The sequence below is a fragment of the Chrysemys picta genome, chromosome 2 (assembly GCF_011386835.1).
Source record: "Chrysemys picta bellii isolate R12L10 chromosome 2, ASM1138683v2, whole genome shotgun sequence".
Taxonomy (NCBI): domain Eukaryota; kingdom Metazoa; phylum Chordata; order Testudines; family Emydidae; genus Chrysemys; species Chrysemys picta.
In genome coordinates, this window is record NC_088792.1 from 274,640,292 (window position 1) to 274,657,371 (window position 17,080).

Genomic DNA, 17,080 nt, shown 5'->3' on the forward strand with positions numbered 1-17,080 from the left:
TTGTAGCTCTCAAGCAATGTTGGAAGGAACACTTTGAGACTCTATTGAACCATGAATCTGAAGTCTCGGCTGCCACCATCAAGTCCATTCATCAGCATCCAGTAAAAGAACCTCTTGTCGACTCCCTATCTTCTGAGGAAGTTTGGCATGCTATCACTCAGACTAGAAACAAAAAGGCACGAGGCCCAGATGGCATCCCCATGGAGGTCTTCAAAGCTGGTGGAATAGCACTCATGCAAAAACTTCATCAACTTCTTTTTAGAATGTGGGTTAATGAGGAAATTCTACCCAACCTAAAGAATGCCAATATTGTGACCATTTTTAAGAAAGGGGACAAGTCAATGTGCGGGAATTACCAAGGCATTGCCCTCCTCTCCATTGCCGGGAAGATCCTTGTTCACATCCTTTTGAACCGTCTCCTCCCTCTTGCCAAAGACATCCTTCTGGAATCTCAGTGTGGTTTCAGACTGTCTTGGGGCACCACTGACATGATTTTTGTTGCATGACAGATCCAACAGAAGTGTAGAGAACAACACCAGCTGTTTATGACATTTATTGACCTAAGGCCTTTGATTCCATCAATTGTGAAGTGTGATGGTAGGTGCTGTCTAGGTTCAGTTATCCATTGAAGTTTGTTCACATTCTCAAGCTACTTCATGATGGCGTGACCACCACCATCCTCTGTAATGGGTTGGAGACAGACCCATTCACCAGACGTACTGCTGTTAAGCAGGGCTGTGTTATTGCCCCAACCCTTTTTTTCCATCTATCTTGCTGTGATCTTAATTCTTATTTCTGACCGCCTTTCTTCTGGAATTGGGATTGAGTATCGTATGAACAGGCAGCTCTTCGGCATCTTCATTCAAAAACTAAGGTCACCAGGACTGTTATTACCAACTTTCAGTATGCCAACAACTGTGCTATCCTCACACACACCGAGGCTGACTTGCAATCCACCCCAGCTCTTTTCTCAGGCGCCTATCAGATCCTGGGACTTTCCCTCAACAATGGGAAGACTAAAGAGCTGCTCCAGCACAAGTTGCCCCCCTTCTCCTTCAAATTGTCATCAGTAGTGAACTCCTGGAAAATGTTGAACATTTCCCTTAGCCACCTTTCCCAGAAAGCCAATCTTAATGTGGAGATTGAACATAGGAGCCACTGTGCCAGCGCATACTTCGGAAAGTTGCTTTGTTGTGAATCTGTGGATGGAAACTAAGATCCTGGTCTACAATGCAGTAGTCATCCCCGCTCTTCTTTATGGGTGTGTGACATGGATGACATACTAAAGTCATTTTAAGCGTCTGGAATGGTACCAGCAGCACTGCCTTAGGAAGATTCTCCTTATCAGATGGGAAGTTCGTTGCACCAATGCTAGTGTTTTCTTTGCAGCTAACATCACCAGCGTTGAGGAGAAGATTATGAAACATCAACTTCACTGGGCTGGCCAGTGTGTGCGGATGACTGATACTCGTCTTCCAAAGCAATTCCTCTTTTCTCAACTTAGTAATGGTAAAAGGATTCAATTTATTCCAGTGTTTAACCACCCTGACAGTTAGGAACTTTTTCCTAATGTCCAACCTAAACCTCCCTTGCTGCAGTTTAAGCCCATTGCTTCTTGTTCTATCCTTAGAGGCTAAGGTGAACAAGTTTTCTCCCTCCTCCTTATGACACCCTTTTAGATACCTGAAAACTGCTGTCATGTCCCCTCTCAGTCTTCTCTTTTCCAAACTAAACAAACCCAATTCTTTCAGCCTTCCTTCATAGGTCATGTTCTCAAGACCTTTAATCATTCTTGTTGCTCTTCTCTGGACCCTCTCCAATTTCTCCACATCTTTCTTGAAATGCGGTCCCCAGAACTGGACACAATACTCCAGTTGAGGCCTAACCAGCGCAGAGTAGAGCGGAAGAATGACTTCTCCTGTCTTGCTCACAACACACCTGTTAATACATCCCAGAATCATGTTTGCTTTTTTTGCAACAGCATCATGCTGTTGACTCATATTTAGCTTGTGGTCCACTATAACCCCTAGATCCCTTTCGGCCGTACTCCTTCCTAGACAGTCTCTTCCCATTCTGTATGTGTGAAACTGATTTTTCCTTCCTAAGTGGAGCACTTTGAATTTGTCTTTGTTAAACTTCATCCTGTTTACCTCAGACCATTTCTCCAATTTGTCCAGATCATTTTGAATTATGACCCTGTCCTCCAAAGTGGTTGCAATCCCTCCCAGTTTGGTATCGCAGGGGATAGAGGAAACACTACAAGGACACCCTGAAAGTATATCTTAAGGGAGCCATTGACCCCATGAATTGAGAAGAGCTAGTTGGCAATAGACTGCAATGCTGTTGCATCATACATCAAGCCTCAGCCCGTTTTGAAGAGAATCGCCTTGCTCAAGAAGCTGAGAAATGGCAGCGGAGGAAGGAAAGTGTACAGCATCCTGGCCAGCAGTTGTGCTCTCTCCAAGCAACCACCTGTCATATATGTGGAAAAATCTGTAAAGCACGGATTGGACTCCTCAGCCATCTTAAGTCTCATCCATGACTTTTTTCCTCCTGGCAGACATCATCCTCATATCGAGGGATAGCCGCCATTGCCAACAATGTGATTTTCTTGGGAGTCAGCTGCACTGTAGTGCAAACTCTATCTGGAAATCACATGCACTCCCATCTACTAGTGGTCTACATTAAGCTAATTAAAGAATAAATGAGCATCTTATTAAAAATGAGATCAGCTGCAAGGAGCTGTTGTGTAACTGATGATCTGAAAGATAATTAATTGAAAGAGCACTGTGATACCCCACACTAACCTACCAGAAATGTGAGGCCCATCAGAAGGACAAGATAAATCCTTGTAGGAGTTGGACACAGCAACAACCAGAATGAGATCCTCACCATCCCTGCTCTCACCCTTTGATGCACTAAAGCAATATAACAGAGCCCTAAAAGCCCTGATTCTGACTGGGGGATCATTATCCTAGCATACGTGCTGCAGAAGATAGCTGTAAGGATGCTCTCTAAAGACCCAATCACATGAAGGGCCCTCTGAAGACCCCATGGGGATGTGCTAAGGGGTGGGGGAATGAGGGTGGGAAGGGAGTGTCAGGTGCAGGGCCACAATACATAGCACAGTAGAGATCTCATGCAGTACTGCAGCGTAGAGGGCAGCCTGGGAAAGCTACTGTAATTTAGGCCCCCGACTCTGTCTAAGGGCTTGTCTTCACTACCCGCCCGGATCGGCGGGTAGAAATTGATCTCTCGGGGATCGATTTATCATGTCTTGTCGGGACGCTATAATCAATCCCCGAATTGACGCATGTACTCCACCAGCCCAGGTAGGAGTAAGCGCCGTCGACGGGGGAGCCATGGCGGTCGATTTGCCGCCGTCCTCACAGCAGGGTAAGTCGGATCAGATACGTCGAATTCAGCTATGCTATTCCCATAGCTGAATTTGCATATCTGAAATTGATCCCCCCCCCGTAGTGTAGACGTAGCCCGAATTACTCTGGGAGCTTCTCTAGCCCTCAGAGCAACCCAGGATCAGGAGGGCCCAAAGCTGTCTGTCTTGAAGTAATCTTGAGCTGTTTCCTCATTTAAAAAAACAAACTTACAAGACACATGCTAATCACCACTAATTAATGACTTCCTTTTGTTCCTTCCTATCCCTCATCATTCACCAATATACCTTCTATTTGGATTCTAAGCTTTTCTAGCCAAGAACTTTGTCTTATATTTGGCTGTAAAGGGCCCGGTAATCATTTGAAACTATTTCAGTTACAACAGATTCTCTGTAGGTCCAGGTCTACAAAGCCCAGGCCTAGTGTAGTTTCATATCCGTCTGTGGGATGCTTATGGGCAATATTTTGCCACTCACTTGCAGAGTTGTTTTTCTTCATGAATGTGAGTTTTGCTATCAACATATAAAGGAATTCTTATAAGAACTCATGAAATAACGTTTTTCACTCACACATGCTAAAAGTGAACTTTTTGTACACCTTTACATATCAGCATACTCTAACTCATAAGAGTTAGGGAAGAAACAAGTGGGGTCAAACCAATTATTTTTAGGATTGTACTTGAGCTGGAGGATTTCTTGGCATCAGTATAGAGTGTGCTAGTTCCCTGATACCGTAATTCATACTGTGTTTGCTTTATTCATCGCAAGAAAGACGTAAAAAATAAATCTGTAGCAAAATAAGTTAACTGATCCATGCCTTTTTAGCTATTAACATTTTTTTAATATAAAATCATTTCAGACCTATATACTGTTGATAATTCTTAACTATATGTTCTCTCTTTCAGCTATTAGGGCCCAATCCTCTGAGATGCTGAGCACCTTAACTCCCACTGAAGTCAATAGGAGTTGAGGGTGCTCAGAATCTTTCAGGATTGGGACATTTACTGATTCCCTTGTTGCTCATTTCTTTCCGCTCCCTTAAACGCCAAACCTTATGGCCATTTTCTTAACCTCAGGTACATGCATGTAACTCAGTTTAAAAAACAACAATGAATAAAACACTTACCAATTTTTGGAATTAGGTTATTTTGAAGATAGAGGATTTTTAAATCTCGACACAATTTGTCAATGTATTCTAGTTGTTCTATTTCCTGCTGGTGCAAGGAGATTTCTTCCAATGAAAAAAGTTCACGGTTGTTATGCTCTGCACGTTGTCTAAGAAGTTCTTCAGTGACTGCAAGACACATCACCATGTAATGGAAACTGACTTTATGGAGGGAATTTTCTGGTAATCTACTTGTAATCTACTAAGGAAGTTAATTAAATCTTTTCTTTGTCCTTAATGAACAGACTTTCAACACAAACACCAATTATAATACCTACCACTACAAAATTAGCAAGAGACATGATGTCTCAGCACATTCTGCCATGATAGCATTCACTGTGTGAATCAAATTGACATTATTTTTGACACAAGAGAAATAATGAAGTTGGCGGTCTTCCCTGGGGACAAAATTTGATCCTGCCATAAACTGGTACAAATCCCATTGTCTTCATATAGGCCAGACTGTGGGCTGATTTGTGCAGCAGTGCAAAGGAGGAAGGGCGTATTGTATGCTTGCTCTGAACTCTCGGTCTTCGCTGATCAAGGACAGCAACTGTGAGTGGGGTGCAGTGGAGGGAGAGAGGAGCAGCAGGTTAAAGGAACATTTGTATGTCAGACTTTCACACTGCAAGGTGAGAAACTGAGGGTTACACATGCCTCCACTGGCTCACCCCTCTCTATTGCAGTGGTCTCCAAAGTGGATCCTTGGGGGTGATAGGGGTGCACGATCAAAAAAGTTTGGAGACCACTGCTCTATTGCATCAAACATAAGCTATTTGATTTCACTTTCAAGGCCCACCATGGCCTCCACCCACCCTACCAATCATCTCTCATTCACTATGGAGATGTCAGCCTCCATCACTCACTTGATACATTTTCAAACAAGCACCTTTGTGCTTTCTACCATGCTACCTCTTACACTTGGGAGGAGCTCACCATAAACATCTGCAAAACTAACTCATCATCCTCTTTCAAATTGCTCTTTTCCCATAATTCCTAAAAAGAACTTGATAAAGATTAGTCTACTGGTGTGCTGAGACCACTGCCTATCATGCTGACCAATAGTGTCTCACTGTTTCCTTGTACTCCCCCAACTGTCTGTATCCATCTGTGGTCTCTTGTCTTAAACAGATTATAAACTCTTTGGGGGCAGGGACCATCTTTTTATTCTGTGTTTGTACAGCACCTAGCACAATGGGCTTTTGGTTCATGACTGGGGCTCCTAGAAACTACTGTAATACAAATAAATAAAAAATAATTAATAATGTTGAGTCTAACATAGAAGAGGTCAAAACTGGAGAAGACTGAGTGGGGCAGCAGGTAGACATAAGATAGGATAGACCAAACTAATTGAGATTTGAATATTTGTAGGGTAATTTTGAATTGGGTTTGGACATGGCTAGAAAACCAATGAAGATGACAGAAGAGGAGGGCAATATGGATCCAATTCCTATAGTAAGAGTGGAAAGCTGGCTGTAGCATACAGCAGTGGTTCTCAACCTTTTTTCATTTGTGAACCCCTAAAAATTTCAAATGGAGATGGGGACCTGTAGCGGGGCGGCCTGGCTTCCAGGCGCCCCTGGAAGGGACGAGCCCCACACCGGAACTACTACAGGACCCCTTCGGAAATCTTAGACATGCTGTCTGCAGACCACATGTTGAAAACCATTGTTCTATGGTAATGACAACCTTTCACGGTCCACTTAGACCAGCAGTTCTCAAACTGTGGGTCGGGACCCCAAAGTGGGTCACAACCCCATTTTAATGGGGTCACCAGGGCTGGCTTAGACTTGCTGGGGCCTGGGACTGAAGCTGAAGCCTGAGTTCACCGCCCGGGCCGAAGCTGAAGCCCGAGGACTTCGGCCATGGGCGTCGGGGCTCAGGTTATAGGCCCCCTGCCTTCGGCTGAAGCCTGGGGGCTTTGGCTTCACCCCCTCCCCCCGAGAGTGGTGGGCCTCAGGCTTTGCCCCCCACCCCTCAGGGTGATGGGACTCGGGCAGGCTCAGGCTTTGGTCCCCCCTCCTGGGGTAATGTAGTAATTTTTGTTGTCAGAAGGGGATCACAATGCAATTAAGTTTGAGAACCCCTGCCTTAGACATAGTCTGCAGACCAGTAGGGGTCTGCAGACCACAGGTTGAGAACCACTGGCATACAGGATACCCTGAAGATTAAAGGGTATGCATTTGGAAAAAACAAGGAAAGGCAATATTGTAATAGCCAAGATCAGAAGATTATGGCACAGATAAAGATATCGGCAGAGGTATGGTCAAATTAAGAAAGGGGAAAGATATAAAGCCTCTTCTAGAAATAAAAAGCAAAAAGGAAAGATTGGTACCAAGAGAAGTGAATGCTGGAGATATAGAGCCTGATTCTCCACTGCCTTGTACATTTTATAGTTACTCTTAACTTGGTAGCATTTTACGCTCACTGCACAAGTGTACATGACTATACAAAGTGCAAGGCAATGTAGAATTACGCCTACTGGCTTCCTGATCTTGCTTGGAGAGATTGATAATGTCAAAAATCACCCTGAGATCAAAAAGAGAGAGACCTATGTCCAGAGGCAATTAGTTCACTAACATCCCAGAAAAAAGCAGTCTCAGTATTGTGAAAAAGTTGAAAGTCAACTGAAACCAGTAAAAGCAGTGATCAGAAACATTTTCCTCCGAACTTTAATAATGTCAGAGAGATTGGAAACTGGATGGTAGTTAGGAAGTGAGGGTTTTATTCTGAAAATGGGGACACCAGACAAAGATCCATTGGAGCTAGTGAGTGATGATGTCAACTGGTGACAACAGGTGACAATTTATCCTGAAAGTGGTTAAGAGTGGGGTTCCGGTAGTGAGATGGTTTCATTCATAGAGGAGAAGACATCAGGGAGAGCTGTGAGGAAACTGAAAGAAATCGAAGCAGGTGTTGGGCTGTAGATAAATCAAAAGACAATGATAAGCCTGGACTTAAGGCAGCAGTAAACTTTTCTAACATTATTTTAAGACTGAAAATACCACAGGTTCAGAAGATGAAGCCACACTACTTCACACAGCAATATCTTCTCTCAGCATGCATCTGCCAACTTCACACAGAGATGTTGATTTCCAAAGCACTAGTTTAGCCCAGCAGGGGACTGGCAGCATAACAGCAGTGGCAATATACAATTAAAATAGATTAAGAGAAAGTGGAAAATCATAGAGTAAGGGAAAGCCATGAAGTCTAGAATCTCCCAGTGTTCCTGTTCTTAATTGGTCTATATCAAGTTACTCCTGGGTGGTATTCTGCCGGACTGTGCGGCTGCAGAAAATGCCCCCCGCTCCGCAGAATTCCTGTGGTTCCCTGCAGAAAATGGCGCGGAAGCAAAGGGAAGCCATGGGAGGGGGAGAGGGTGAACATGTGCGCAGTTTGGGGGGAGGAGGGGTTGCCCTTCAAACAGAGGCGAAGCATGGGAGGGGCACATGGGAGTACGTGGCACTGCCCCTGCCCCCATTTCTGCAAACGCAGAGCTGCCCAGCTGAAGGAGGCCGCTGACTGTGCAGCTGAACGCAGCCTCTTGGGTCATAGTTAGGGTTACCATATTTCAGCAAGCAAAAAAGAGGACGGGAGGAGCCCCGCCCCCATCCTGCCCTAGCCCCGCCCCTGCCCCTCCCACTTCCCGCCCCCCTCAGAACCCCCAACCCTCCCCCGTTCCTTGTCCCCTGACTGCCCCCTCCTGGGACCCCTGCCCCTAACTGCCCCCCAGGACTCCACCCCCTACCTAAGCCTCCCTGCCTCTTGTCACCTGACTGCCCCCTCCTGAGACCCTCCCCCCATCCTAACTGGCCCCCTAGGAGCCTACCCCTACCTGTACCCTGATTGCCCCAACCCTTATCCACACCCCCACCTCCAGACAGACCCCTGGGACTCCCACGCCCCATCCAACCACTCCCCACCCCGACAGCCCCCCCCAGAACTCCCAACCCTCCCTGCTCCTTGTCCTCTGACAGCCCTCCCCAGAACTACCGACCCATCTAAACCCGTCTGCTCCCTGTCCCCTGACTGCTCCGATCCCTCTCCCCACCCCTGCCCCCTGACAGCCCCCCCAGAACTCCCAAACACCGCCCCCCGCTCCTTGTCCCCTGACTGCCCCCTCCTGGGACCCCTGCTCCTAACTGCCCTCCAGAACCCCACCCCCTACCTAAGCGTCCCTGTTCCTTGTCCCCTAACTGCCCCCTCCTAAGACCCCCCCCCCCAAACTGCCCCCCAGGACCCTACCTCCTACCTGTATCCTGACTGCCCAAAACCTTCTCCACTCCCCACAAAAAGCCCCCCCCCGAACTCCCGACCCCCCCCCCCCGTCTCTTGACTGCCCCCTCCAAAATCTCCCTGCCCCTTCTCCTGCCCCCTGGCCCCCTAACCCTGCCACTCAGAACATGGTGTTGGGCTCTGTGCGGAGCCGGACACGTGGCTGTGCTCCCCAGCGCAACACACAACCCGGTCCCTGCCCCCGCACAGTGCTGCCGGAGCGGGGCGCTGGGCTGCAGGGGAGGAGGAGCTGCCGAGGCCCGATGCAAACGGCCCGGCAGGCCGGCCGGCTCAGAATGCGGGGGGGGGTGGGGGGGAGGAGCTCTACAGCTGCTCCGGAGTCCAGCCCGGCAAGCTGCAGGGGGAAGGGCTCTGGCTGCCAGAGCCCCATGCGAGCGGCTGACTTTCCTGCAGCCCTCCCAGGCGCTCGCTCTGCTCTGCCTGGGGGGGAAATCCCGGACATTTTTAGTGATTTACAAATTCCCCCCCGGACGCTATTTTTAACACAAAAAGGAGGACATGTCCGGGTAAATCCGGACGAATGGTAACCCTAGTCATAGTGCCAGTTGTGCTCCCCTTCTGTGTACTGGGAGCCTTCCTATTTTCTGTGGAACAGTGAGTGTCTGTGGTGGGGCTGGGTAATGGGGATGGGGGAAATGGGGGATGGGGGAATAAGGGGGTGGGGGGAAGGAAGGGGGTGAATAGGGCAGGGGGAGGGGAATGTGGGAGGGGGGGGGGATGGAGAAGAAAAGGGGATAGGGGAATCGTGGGGAGAAGTAGGAGCCTGGCATGCGGCATCCCCTCGGCAGCAGTTAGGACTCCCCCGTTAAGCAGGCCCATCGAACGCTCACCTTGACAAGCCCTATCGCCCTACACCTGGGCCCCTCCGACAAGCTCCCTACACCCAGACCCCCACCCCACTGAGCCCAACCGGGTGCACCTGGACCCCCACCCTATCAAGCCACACATCCCACCCCATTGATCTCCCACCTCAATGCAGTCAGTGGCCTGTGCTCCCCACTGCCATACTGGAACCACATTTATTTATTGAAAAATAAAATTTGCAGAATTTTAAAATATTGTGTTCATAATTTTTGGCACAGAATTTTTTTTTTTTTTGGGTGCAGAATTCCCTCAGGAGGAATCAAGGGTACCACCTTTCAGAGTGCACCATTTTACCTCTCAAAAATTATGATCTCATAACAGAGTGACTTTTAATGTCAGTCATTTTGAATGCCATTAAATACATGGATTGGAACGTATTTTAGGTTGTTTCCATTAATTAATGATAACAGTTTACTTTCCCTACTTTTATTTATGTTTTTAAATTATGATGTAGTGGAGTCTATTTTGGGTTTGGAAAAAGAAAAAGAAACGTTTATAAAGTCAGTGTGATATCTTTAGGCCGCAACATGTACATTCTCCCCTACCCTGAAGTTCTTCCATTAGCAAATGTCCTTGTAGAGACACCTTGATTTTCAGAAACTGACCACTTTTACTGAACAATAGGGGGGAAAACGGCTAAAAAGGTAAACAAAGACGAACAGCTAGACAGGTAACTACTCCCTCCATCGAGCAGTGCACAATTATGTTTGCAAGTAGGATTCCCCAGGCTCGGGGGGAGTCTAGGGATGGGTAGTGGCTGGGGATGAGGAGGATGGGAGAGGAGATGGGGAAGCATGGGGATGGGTAGCGAGTGGGGATTAGGGGGAGGGGATGGGTAGGCTGGGGGAGCCTGGGGATGGGTAGTGGCTGGGGATGAGGAGGGCGGGACGGGAGATGGGGAAGCGTGGGGATGGGTAGCGACTGTGGATTAGGGGGGAGGGGATGGGTAGGCTGGGGGAGCCTGGGGATGGGTAGTGGCTGGGGATGAGGAGGGTGGGAGGGGAGATGGGGAAGCGTGGGGATGGGTAGCGACTGGGGATTAGGGGAGAGGGGATGGGTAGTGGCTGGGGATGAAGAGGGCTGGAGGGGAGATGGGGAAGCGTGGGGATGGGTAGCGACTGGGGATTGTGGGGAGAGGATGGGTAGTGGCTGGGGATGAGGAGGGCTGGAGGGGAGATGGGGAAGCGTGGGGATGGGTAGCGACTGGGGATTAGGGGGGGAGGGGATGGGTAGGCTGGGGGAGCCTGGGGATGGGTAGTGGCTGGGGATGAGGAGGGCGGGACGGGAGATGGGGAAGCGTGGGGATGGGTAGTGACTGGGGATTAGGGGGGAGGGGATGGGTAGGCTGGGGGAGCCTGGGGATGGGTAGTGGCTGGGGATGAGGAGGGCTGGAGGGGAGATGGGGAAGCCTGGGGATGGGTAGCGACTGGGGATTAGGGGGGAGGGGATGGGTAGGCTGGGGGAGCCTGGGGATGGGTAGTGGCTGGGGATGAGGAGGGCGGGACAGGAGATGGGGAAGCGTGGGGATGGGTAGCGACTGGGGATTAGGGGGGAGGGGATGGGTAGGCTGGGGGAGTCTGGGGATGGGTAGTGACTGGGGATGAGGAGGGTGGGACGGGAGATGGAGAAGCGTGGGGATGGGTAGTGACTGGGGATTAGGGGAAGGGGATGGGTAGGCTGGGGGAGCCTGGGGATGGGTAGTGGCTGGGGATGAGGAGGGTGGGAGGGGAGATGGGGAAGCGTGGGGATGGGTAGTGACTGGGGATTAGGGGGAGGGGATGGGTAGGCTGGGGGAGCCTGGGGATGGGTAGTGGCTGGGGATGAGGAGGGCGGGATGGGAGATGGGGAAGAGTGGGGATGGGTAGCGACTGGGGATTAGGGGGGTGGGGATGGATAGTGGCTGGGGATGAGGAGGGCGGGATGGGAGATGGGGAAGCGTGGGGATGGGTAGTGACTGGGGATTAGGGGGAGGGGATGGGTAGGCTGAGGGAGCCTGGGGATGGGTAGTGGCTGGGGATGAGGAGGGCGGGAGGGGAGATGGGGAAGCGTGGGGATGGGTAGTGACTGGGGATTAGGGGGGAGGGGATGGGTAGGCTGGGGAAGCCTGGGGATGGATAGTGGCTGGGGATGAGGAGGGCGGGAGGGGAGAAGGGGAAGCGTGGGGATGGGTAGTGACTGGGGATTAGGGGGGAGGGGATGGGTAGTGGCTGGGGATGAGGAGGGCGGGACGGGAGATGGGGAAGAGTGGGGATGGGTAGCGACTGGGGATTAGGGGGAGGGGATGGGTAGGCTGGGGAAGCCTGGGGATGGGTAGTGGCTGGGGATGGAGGAGCGGGAAGGGGAGAAGCTGGGGATGAAGGGGAGGAAAGCTTGGGCATGGGTAGTGGCTGGGGATGAGGGGAAGGGGAAGGAGGTTGGGGATTAAAGGGTAGGAGAGGCTGGGGGAGGGAAAGGGAGGTTGGGGAGATGAGGGGAGGGAAGTCTGGGGAGATGGGGGAGCCTGGGGATGGGTAGTGGCTGGGGATGGGAGGCAAGGGATGAAGGGGAGGAAAGCTTGGGGATGGGTAGTGGCTGGGGATGGGGGGGCAGCGAGGAGAGTCTGGGGAGATGGGGAAGGGGATGGGGAGGGAGATGGGGGAGCCGAAGGGCAGTGGCTAGGGATGGGGAGGAAGGGGAGGGGAGGGGAGATGGGGGAGCCGATGGGTTGTGGCTGGGGATGGGGAGGGAGATGGGGGAGCCGATGGGTGGTGGCTGGGGATGGGGGAGGGAAGGAGAGGGGAGACGGGGGAGCCGATGGGTGGTGGCTGGGGATGTGGGGGGATGGGGACAGGAGGGAGATGGGGGAGCTGATGGGCAGTGGCTGGGATGGGGGGGGAGAGAGGGGAGATGGGGGACCCGATGGGCGATGGATGGGGATGGGGAGGAAGGGAGGGGAGATGGGGGACCCGATGGGCGGTGGCTGGGGATGGGGAGGAAGGGAGGGGAGATGGGGGACCCGATGGGCGGTGGCTGGGGATGGGGAGGAAGGGAGGGGAGATGGGGGACCCGATGGGCGGTGGCTGGGGATGGGGAGGAAGGGAGGGGAGACGGGGGACCCGATGGGCGGTGGCTGGGGATGGGGAGGAAGGGAGGGGAGACGGGGGAGCCGATGGGCGGTGGGTGGGGATGGGGGGGAGGGGAGGGGAGACGGGGGAGCCGATGGGCGGTGGCTGGGGATGGGGAGGAAGGGAGGGGAGACGGGGGACCCGATGGGCGGTGGCTGGGGATGGGGAGGAAGGGAGGGGAGATGGGGGACCCGATGGGCGGTGGCTGGGGATGGGGGGGAAAGGAGGGGAGATGGGGGAGCCGATGGGCGGTGGCTGGGGATGGGGGGGGATGGGGATGGGGATGGGGAGGGAAGATGGGGGACCCGATGGGCAGTGGCTGGGGAGGGGAGATGAGGGACCCGATGGGCGGTGGGTGGGGTGGGGTCCGCGGGGGCGGGTAGAGACAGGGGATGCGGGGGCTGGGCAGGTGCCGGCCCCGCTCCCAGTCAGCGGCGCGGCGCGGCGCGGCGCAGGGGGACACTCACTCCGCACCATGGCCCGACTCGCAAGGCGGCTTCACGGCCCCCGCTCCGCTCCCGCCGCCATTACCGGACGCCACCCGGCGCAGCCATGGCAACGGGGCCGGGCGGGCCTCAGAGCGGGGCCGGGCGCTGTGTCTCCCTCCCCTCGCGCGTTGGCTGCAGGGTGATCGGAGGGGAGTGAACCTCTCCACCCCCGCGCCCCGGGGGCCCTGTTCGGGATGTGGGTCGGGCGGGGGGTCCTATCTCCTCGGGACGGTAAGGGTGGAACAGCACCGGCCTGCAATACCCTCCTCCAACTCTCCGCGCCCCTGCCCGATCCCCCCCAGCCTTGCCTGTTGGGCCCCTGTGCTCCCTGGAGAGTCTCCAGGCCTCGGCAATTGGGGTTTTTTATGCTTTTATTTTCTTTCTACAATCATTAAGGGAAATTATTTTAAAATCCAGGGTCTGCACCACAGACACCGCACCTCAGCCAGGACTGTCGAAGTTCATAATCACCACAAGCTCACTCCATATCCGACCTCTGAGTCCTCCTCCCCAAGGGACACGTACACACCACCTTCAAGACATGAGCCTGGGTGCTCAAATTCATAACTTTCCGAGATGCTAAAAATCATGGACTCCATAGGGATACTGGGCTTATGTCTCTTTATCACAATCTGTAACCCACTAGCCCTCCTTTGACCTATGACTGCAGTAATGTTAATAGCCCACTTTATTTTGAATGGTCCCTTGCAAATATGTGTTACCACCTATGCTTAACACTCTGTTCCACCTTGTATTTCCCAGTGATGCTGTGAGTACCTTTCCCAGACCTGAAGAAGAGCTCTGTGTAGTTAGTTTCAAAGCTTCTCTCTGTCTCTTCCACCAACTGAAGTTGGTCTAATAAAGGATATTGTCTCACCCAGTTTTGCTATCATGAATCTGGAGTGACAGTCAAGCTTTAAACGACCACATTAATTCTGTCACATCTCAGGAAAAATCTCATTCATTGGAGACAAACCCATCCCACCCAATACCTTTTGGTTTAAAGGAAGGGGCTGTGAGATAGGGCCCAGGAGACTGTAAATTCAAGTTTTTTCCCATTGGTGTTTATTTTTCTATGCAGATGACAACACTTACAATCAAGCAGGGCCTCACCCTGCTACCCAGAAGGCAAACCACTATCATTTCACTATTTTGGAAAGACAGGAAGTAAAAGATTGCATAAAGTCACTTCAAGAAGTACTGGCACTAGGACCATGGCCTCAAATGACAATGCCAAAAGTTATCCACTTAGCCACATTACCTTTAAGAAGTGCCTAACTCTATGGATCTATGTAACCCACAATGTAATCCAAGAGTGGCTTGCTAGGGATATCACAGTGTTAGGCAAGGATGCTGTGTAGCCTTAAAACCTCAACTCAGAAGCAGGTGGGGCAAGGGTCCCTGTCCAGAGACCAGTGACAGCGGAGAGCGGAGACATGGTTGGACACTCCTGAAATGGACCACGGAGGGGGTAATACAGGTGTAGTTATCCTGAAATCATGACAACCACTATTCTACCCACTAGACCACACACTACTCTTAGAGCCAAGAATCCTGATATGCAACATTGCTCTGTGACCCACTGACAAATTGGGTCATATGTCCTCTTTCAAAAATTGGTCCACACACAAAATAACATCCTAATTCTGCAACCACCCTGGTAAAGGTCTGTGCTGTAGATTTGAATGTTCTGGGTTCACACCTTACTAACCACTCATATGGGGAAAAATAGTATGTGTTCATGTAATTGAAGATTGCATCCTTTTTTATCTGTAAAAGGGTGTAGTATTAAGGTTGCCTGGGTAACCATAATTCTGGCATTTACTGTCTTCTGAGTTCTTTATTTTGCAACTTTAACGTTTTTTTATTTAGATATATTTTAAAAGTACAAAAAACTATATATAAATATAGGACACCTCAGGTTTATTGAGGCCCCTGGAATAATTGTAATTGTTGAAATGATTTTAAATTGCAAAATCTTGTGTTCAGTAGTGAATTTGGATGTTGCATTAATATTTATTTTATTGTCGTATCTTTATTGTTTGTGTTTTGATTCATGAAAACTGTCCTTTTTAAGAACATGGTGGGGCAACTGATTGTAGTGTGTGTTTATAGAAGACTGAGAACAGTGGGTGGAGATTTTGCTTGTGTGTACAGAGAGTAGAAAACACTGCCTGTGTAATTTCCAAAAATGTCAGAACTTGATTTAATAAATGTATCTTTCAAGAAAACACACATTTTTGAAGCACACATTAGCATTTACTTGGGGTGGATACCGCAAGATATTGCTAAAGAGCTACAGAGCCTTTCACCAGTTTGAATCTAGTCCAGCTCACTAGGTAGTAAAAATTGTTGCCATCTAATGGATGTTTGGTGGCCCCTAAATGAGATATGTTTATGGGTCTCAGTTTCAGCTCCTATTCTGTACTTATCCTGCACTCATCACCATAGTATCTGACTCTCTATATTGCAAAATAATCACCAACCTTTGTATTATTGGCAAATTCACCACAGAAGCCAAGATCTTTATCAACTTTTCTTGAGACATGCTGGCAGAGCAGTGTATGTGGGAAACCTGCCCTATTGCTGCCTTGTAAACTGAGGGATTTCCAGGTGGCCAGGTCAACACCATCCACTAGCAACAAATCCACAAAGCTTTTGTAAACTGCAGTAAAATTATAGGCAACTTATTTGCAGATATGCAAATTCACTCACTAAATCATTTGTATATCATGCCAAATATGGAGCCGCACAAAAATTGGCAGCTATGCAGCTTTCTAATTTTACATATTATTTATATAACCACACAGGTGGATAAGAAAAAAGGGGTCACTGATTTAAATGTTCTATGTTTTTGCACAGCTAATGAGATATAAGGAGGATGGCAGTCAATAGTTTAACTTCCTTGGTTCTCTTTGTCTATCTGGCCCACAACTAATAAAGCCACATAAAGGACAAAGAAATATATAGTTATTTGGCACCATCTGGTGGTTCAAGGTGCACTTTACAGAACCATAGAGATGGCAAGAGCCTAGACCATGCCCTGCCTGTGCAAGATTGTTTCCTATACTTTATTTATTTCTTTCTCTCCTACTATTTGTCATACCCACTTGTTGCATTTTGTTTCAAGTTTGATTGTAAGCTCTTTGGGGCAGGGACTCAATGTGTGTCTGTTTGCATGGGACCTAGCACAACAGGGCCTTTTGGTGCTCACATAATAAAATAAATAATACTAATTAATAGGATTTTGTCCAGTCTTGTTTCAGTCTCCCAAGCAATAGGGTTCTCTCTCTTCTCTTTGATGGCTATTCCACACCAATCAGAAAGAGAAGATTAAGCACAGCATGTTTAAAATGTTTTTGACTACGTTGTGGAGAATGTAAATTTTATACAGAATCTTCTAAATTATCTCACCAGACCAGATCACTGGTTCATCCGGGCCAGTATACAACCTTCTGCAGGCATTCTACCTGATGCTTCAGAAGAAAGAAAAAGAAAATCCACAACAAATCTGGCTAATTTACAATGCAGGAAAGGACACATTTCCTTCCTGATTTCCCTGAAGGAGATTTATGCCTAAAAGCATAAGGCTTGCTCAATGCCCATGTTGATGTTCCAGATTAGGCAAAAATGAGATGTCAAATTTTGCTTCTTAGGTGGTGAGTGGCTAATTGGTGTGAATGAACAGAAGTGCAGGAATTAAATCAACCGTGAAGTGAAACTTTGGTCCTGTTGAAGACAATGGCAAAAATCCCTTTGACTTCAGTTG

General features: G+C 49.7%; 1 protein-coding gene across 7 annotated transcripts in view; it reads right to left on the reverse strand.

Moving 5' to 3' along the window:
- Positions 1-13,600, reverse strand: part of DNAAF11 (dynein axonemal assembly factor 11) — a 55,794-nt gene extending 42,194 nt beyond the window's left edge. Inside the window, exons 1-2 of one of the 7 annotated variants that reach the window (XM_065586171.1) lie at positions 13,291-13,598; positions 4,521-4,688 (exon numbers count right to left, since the gene is read on the reverse strand). In XM_065586171.1, coding sequence (XP_065442243.1) covers positions 4,521-4,688; positions 13,291-13,300 — 178 coding nt within the window. In that variant the 5' untranslated portion in view covers positions 13,301-13,598. The other 6 variants (XM_065586170.1, XM_065586169.1, XM_065586173.1 and 3 more) reach the window with 6 other exon arrangements.
- Positions 13,601-17,080: the final 3,480 nt, after the last annotated feature.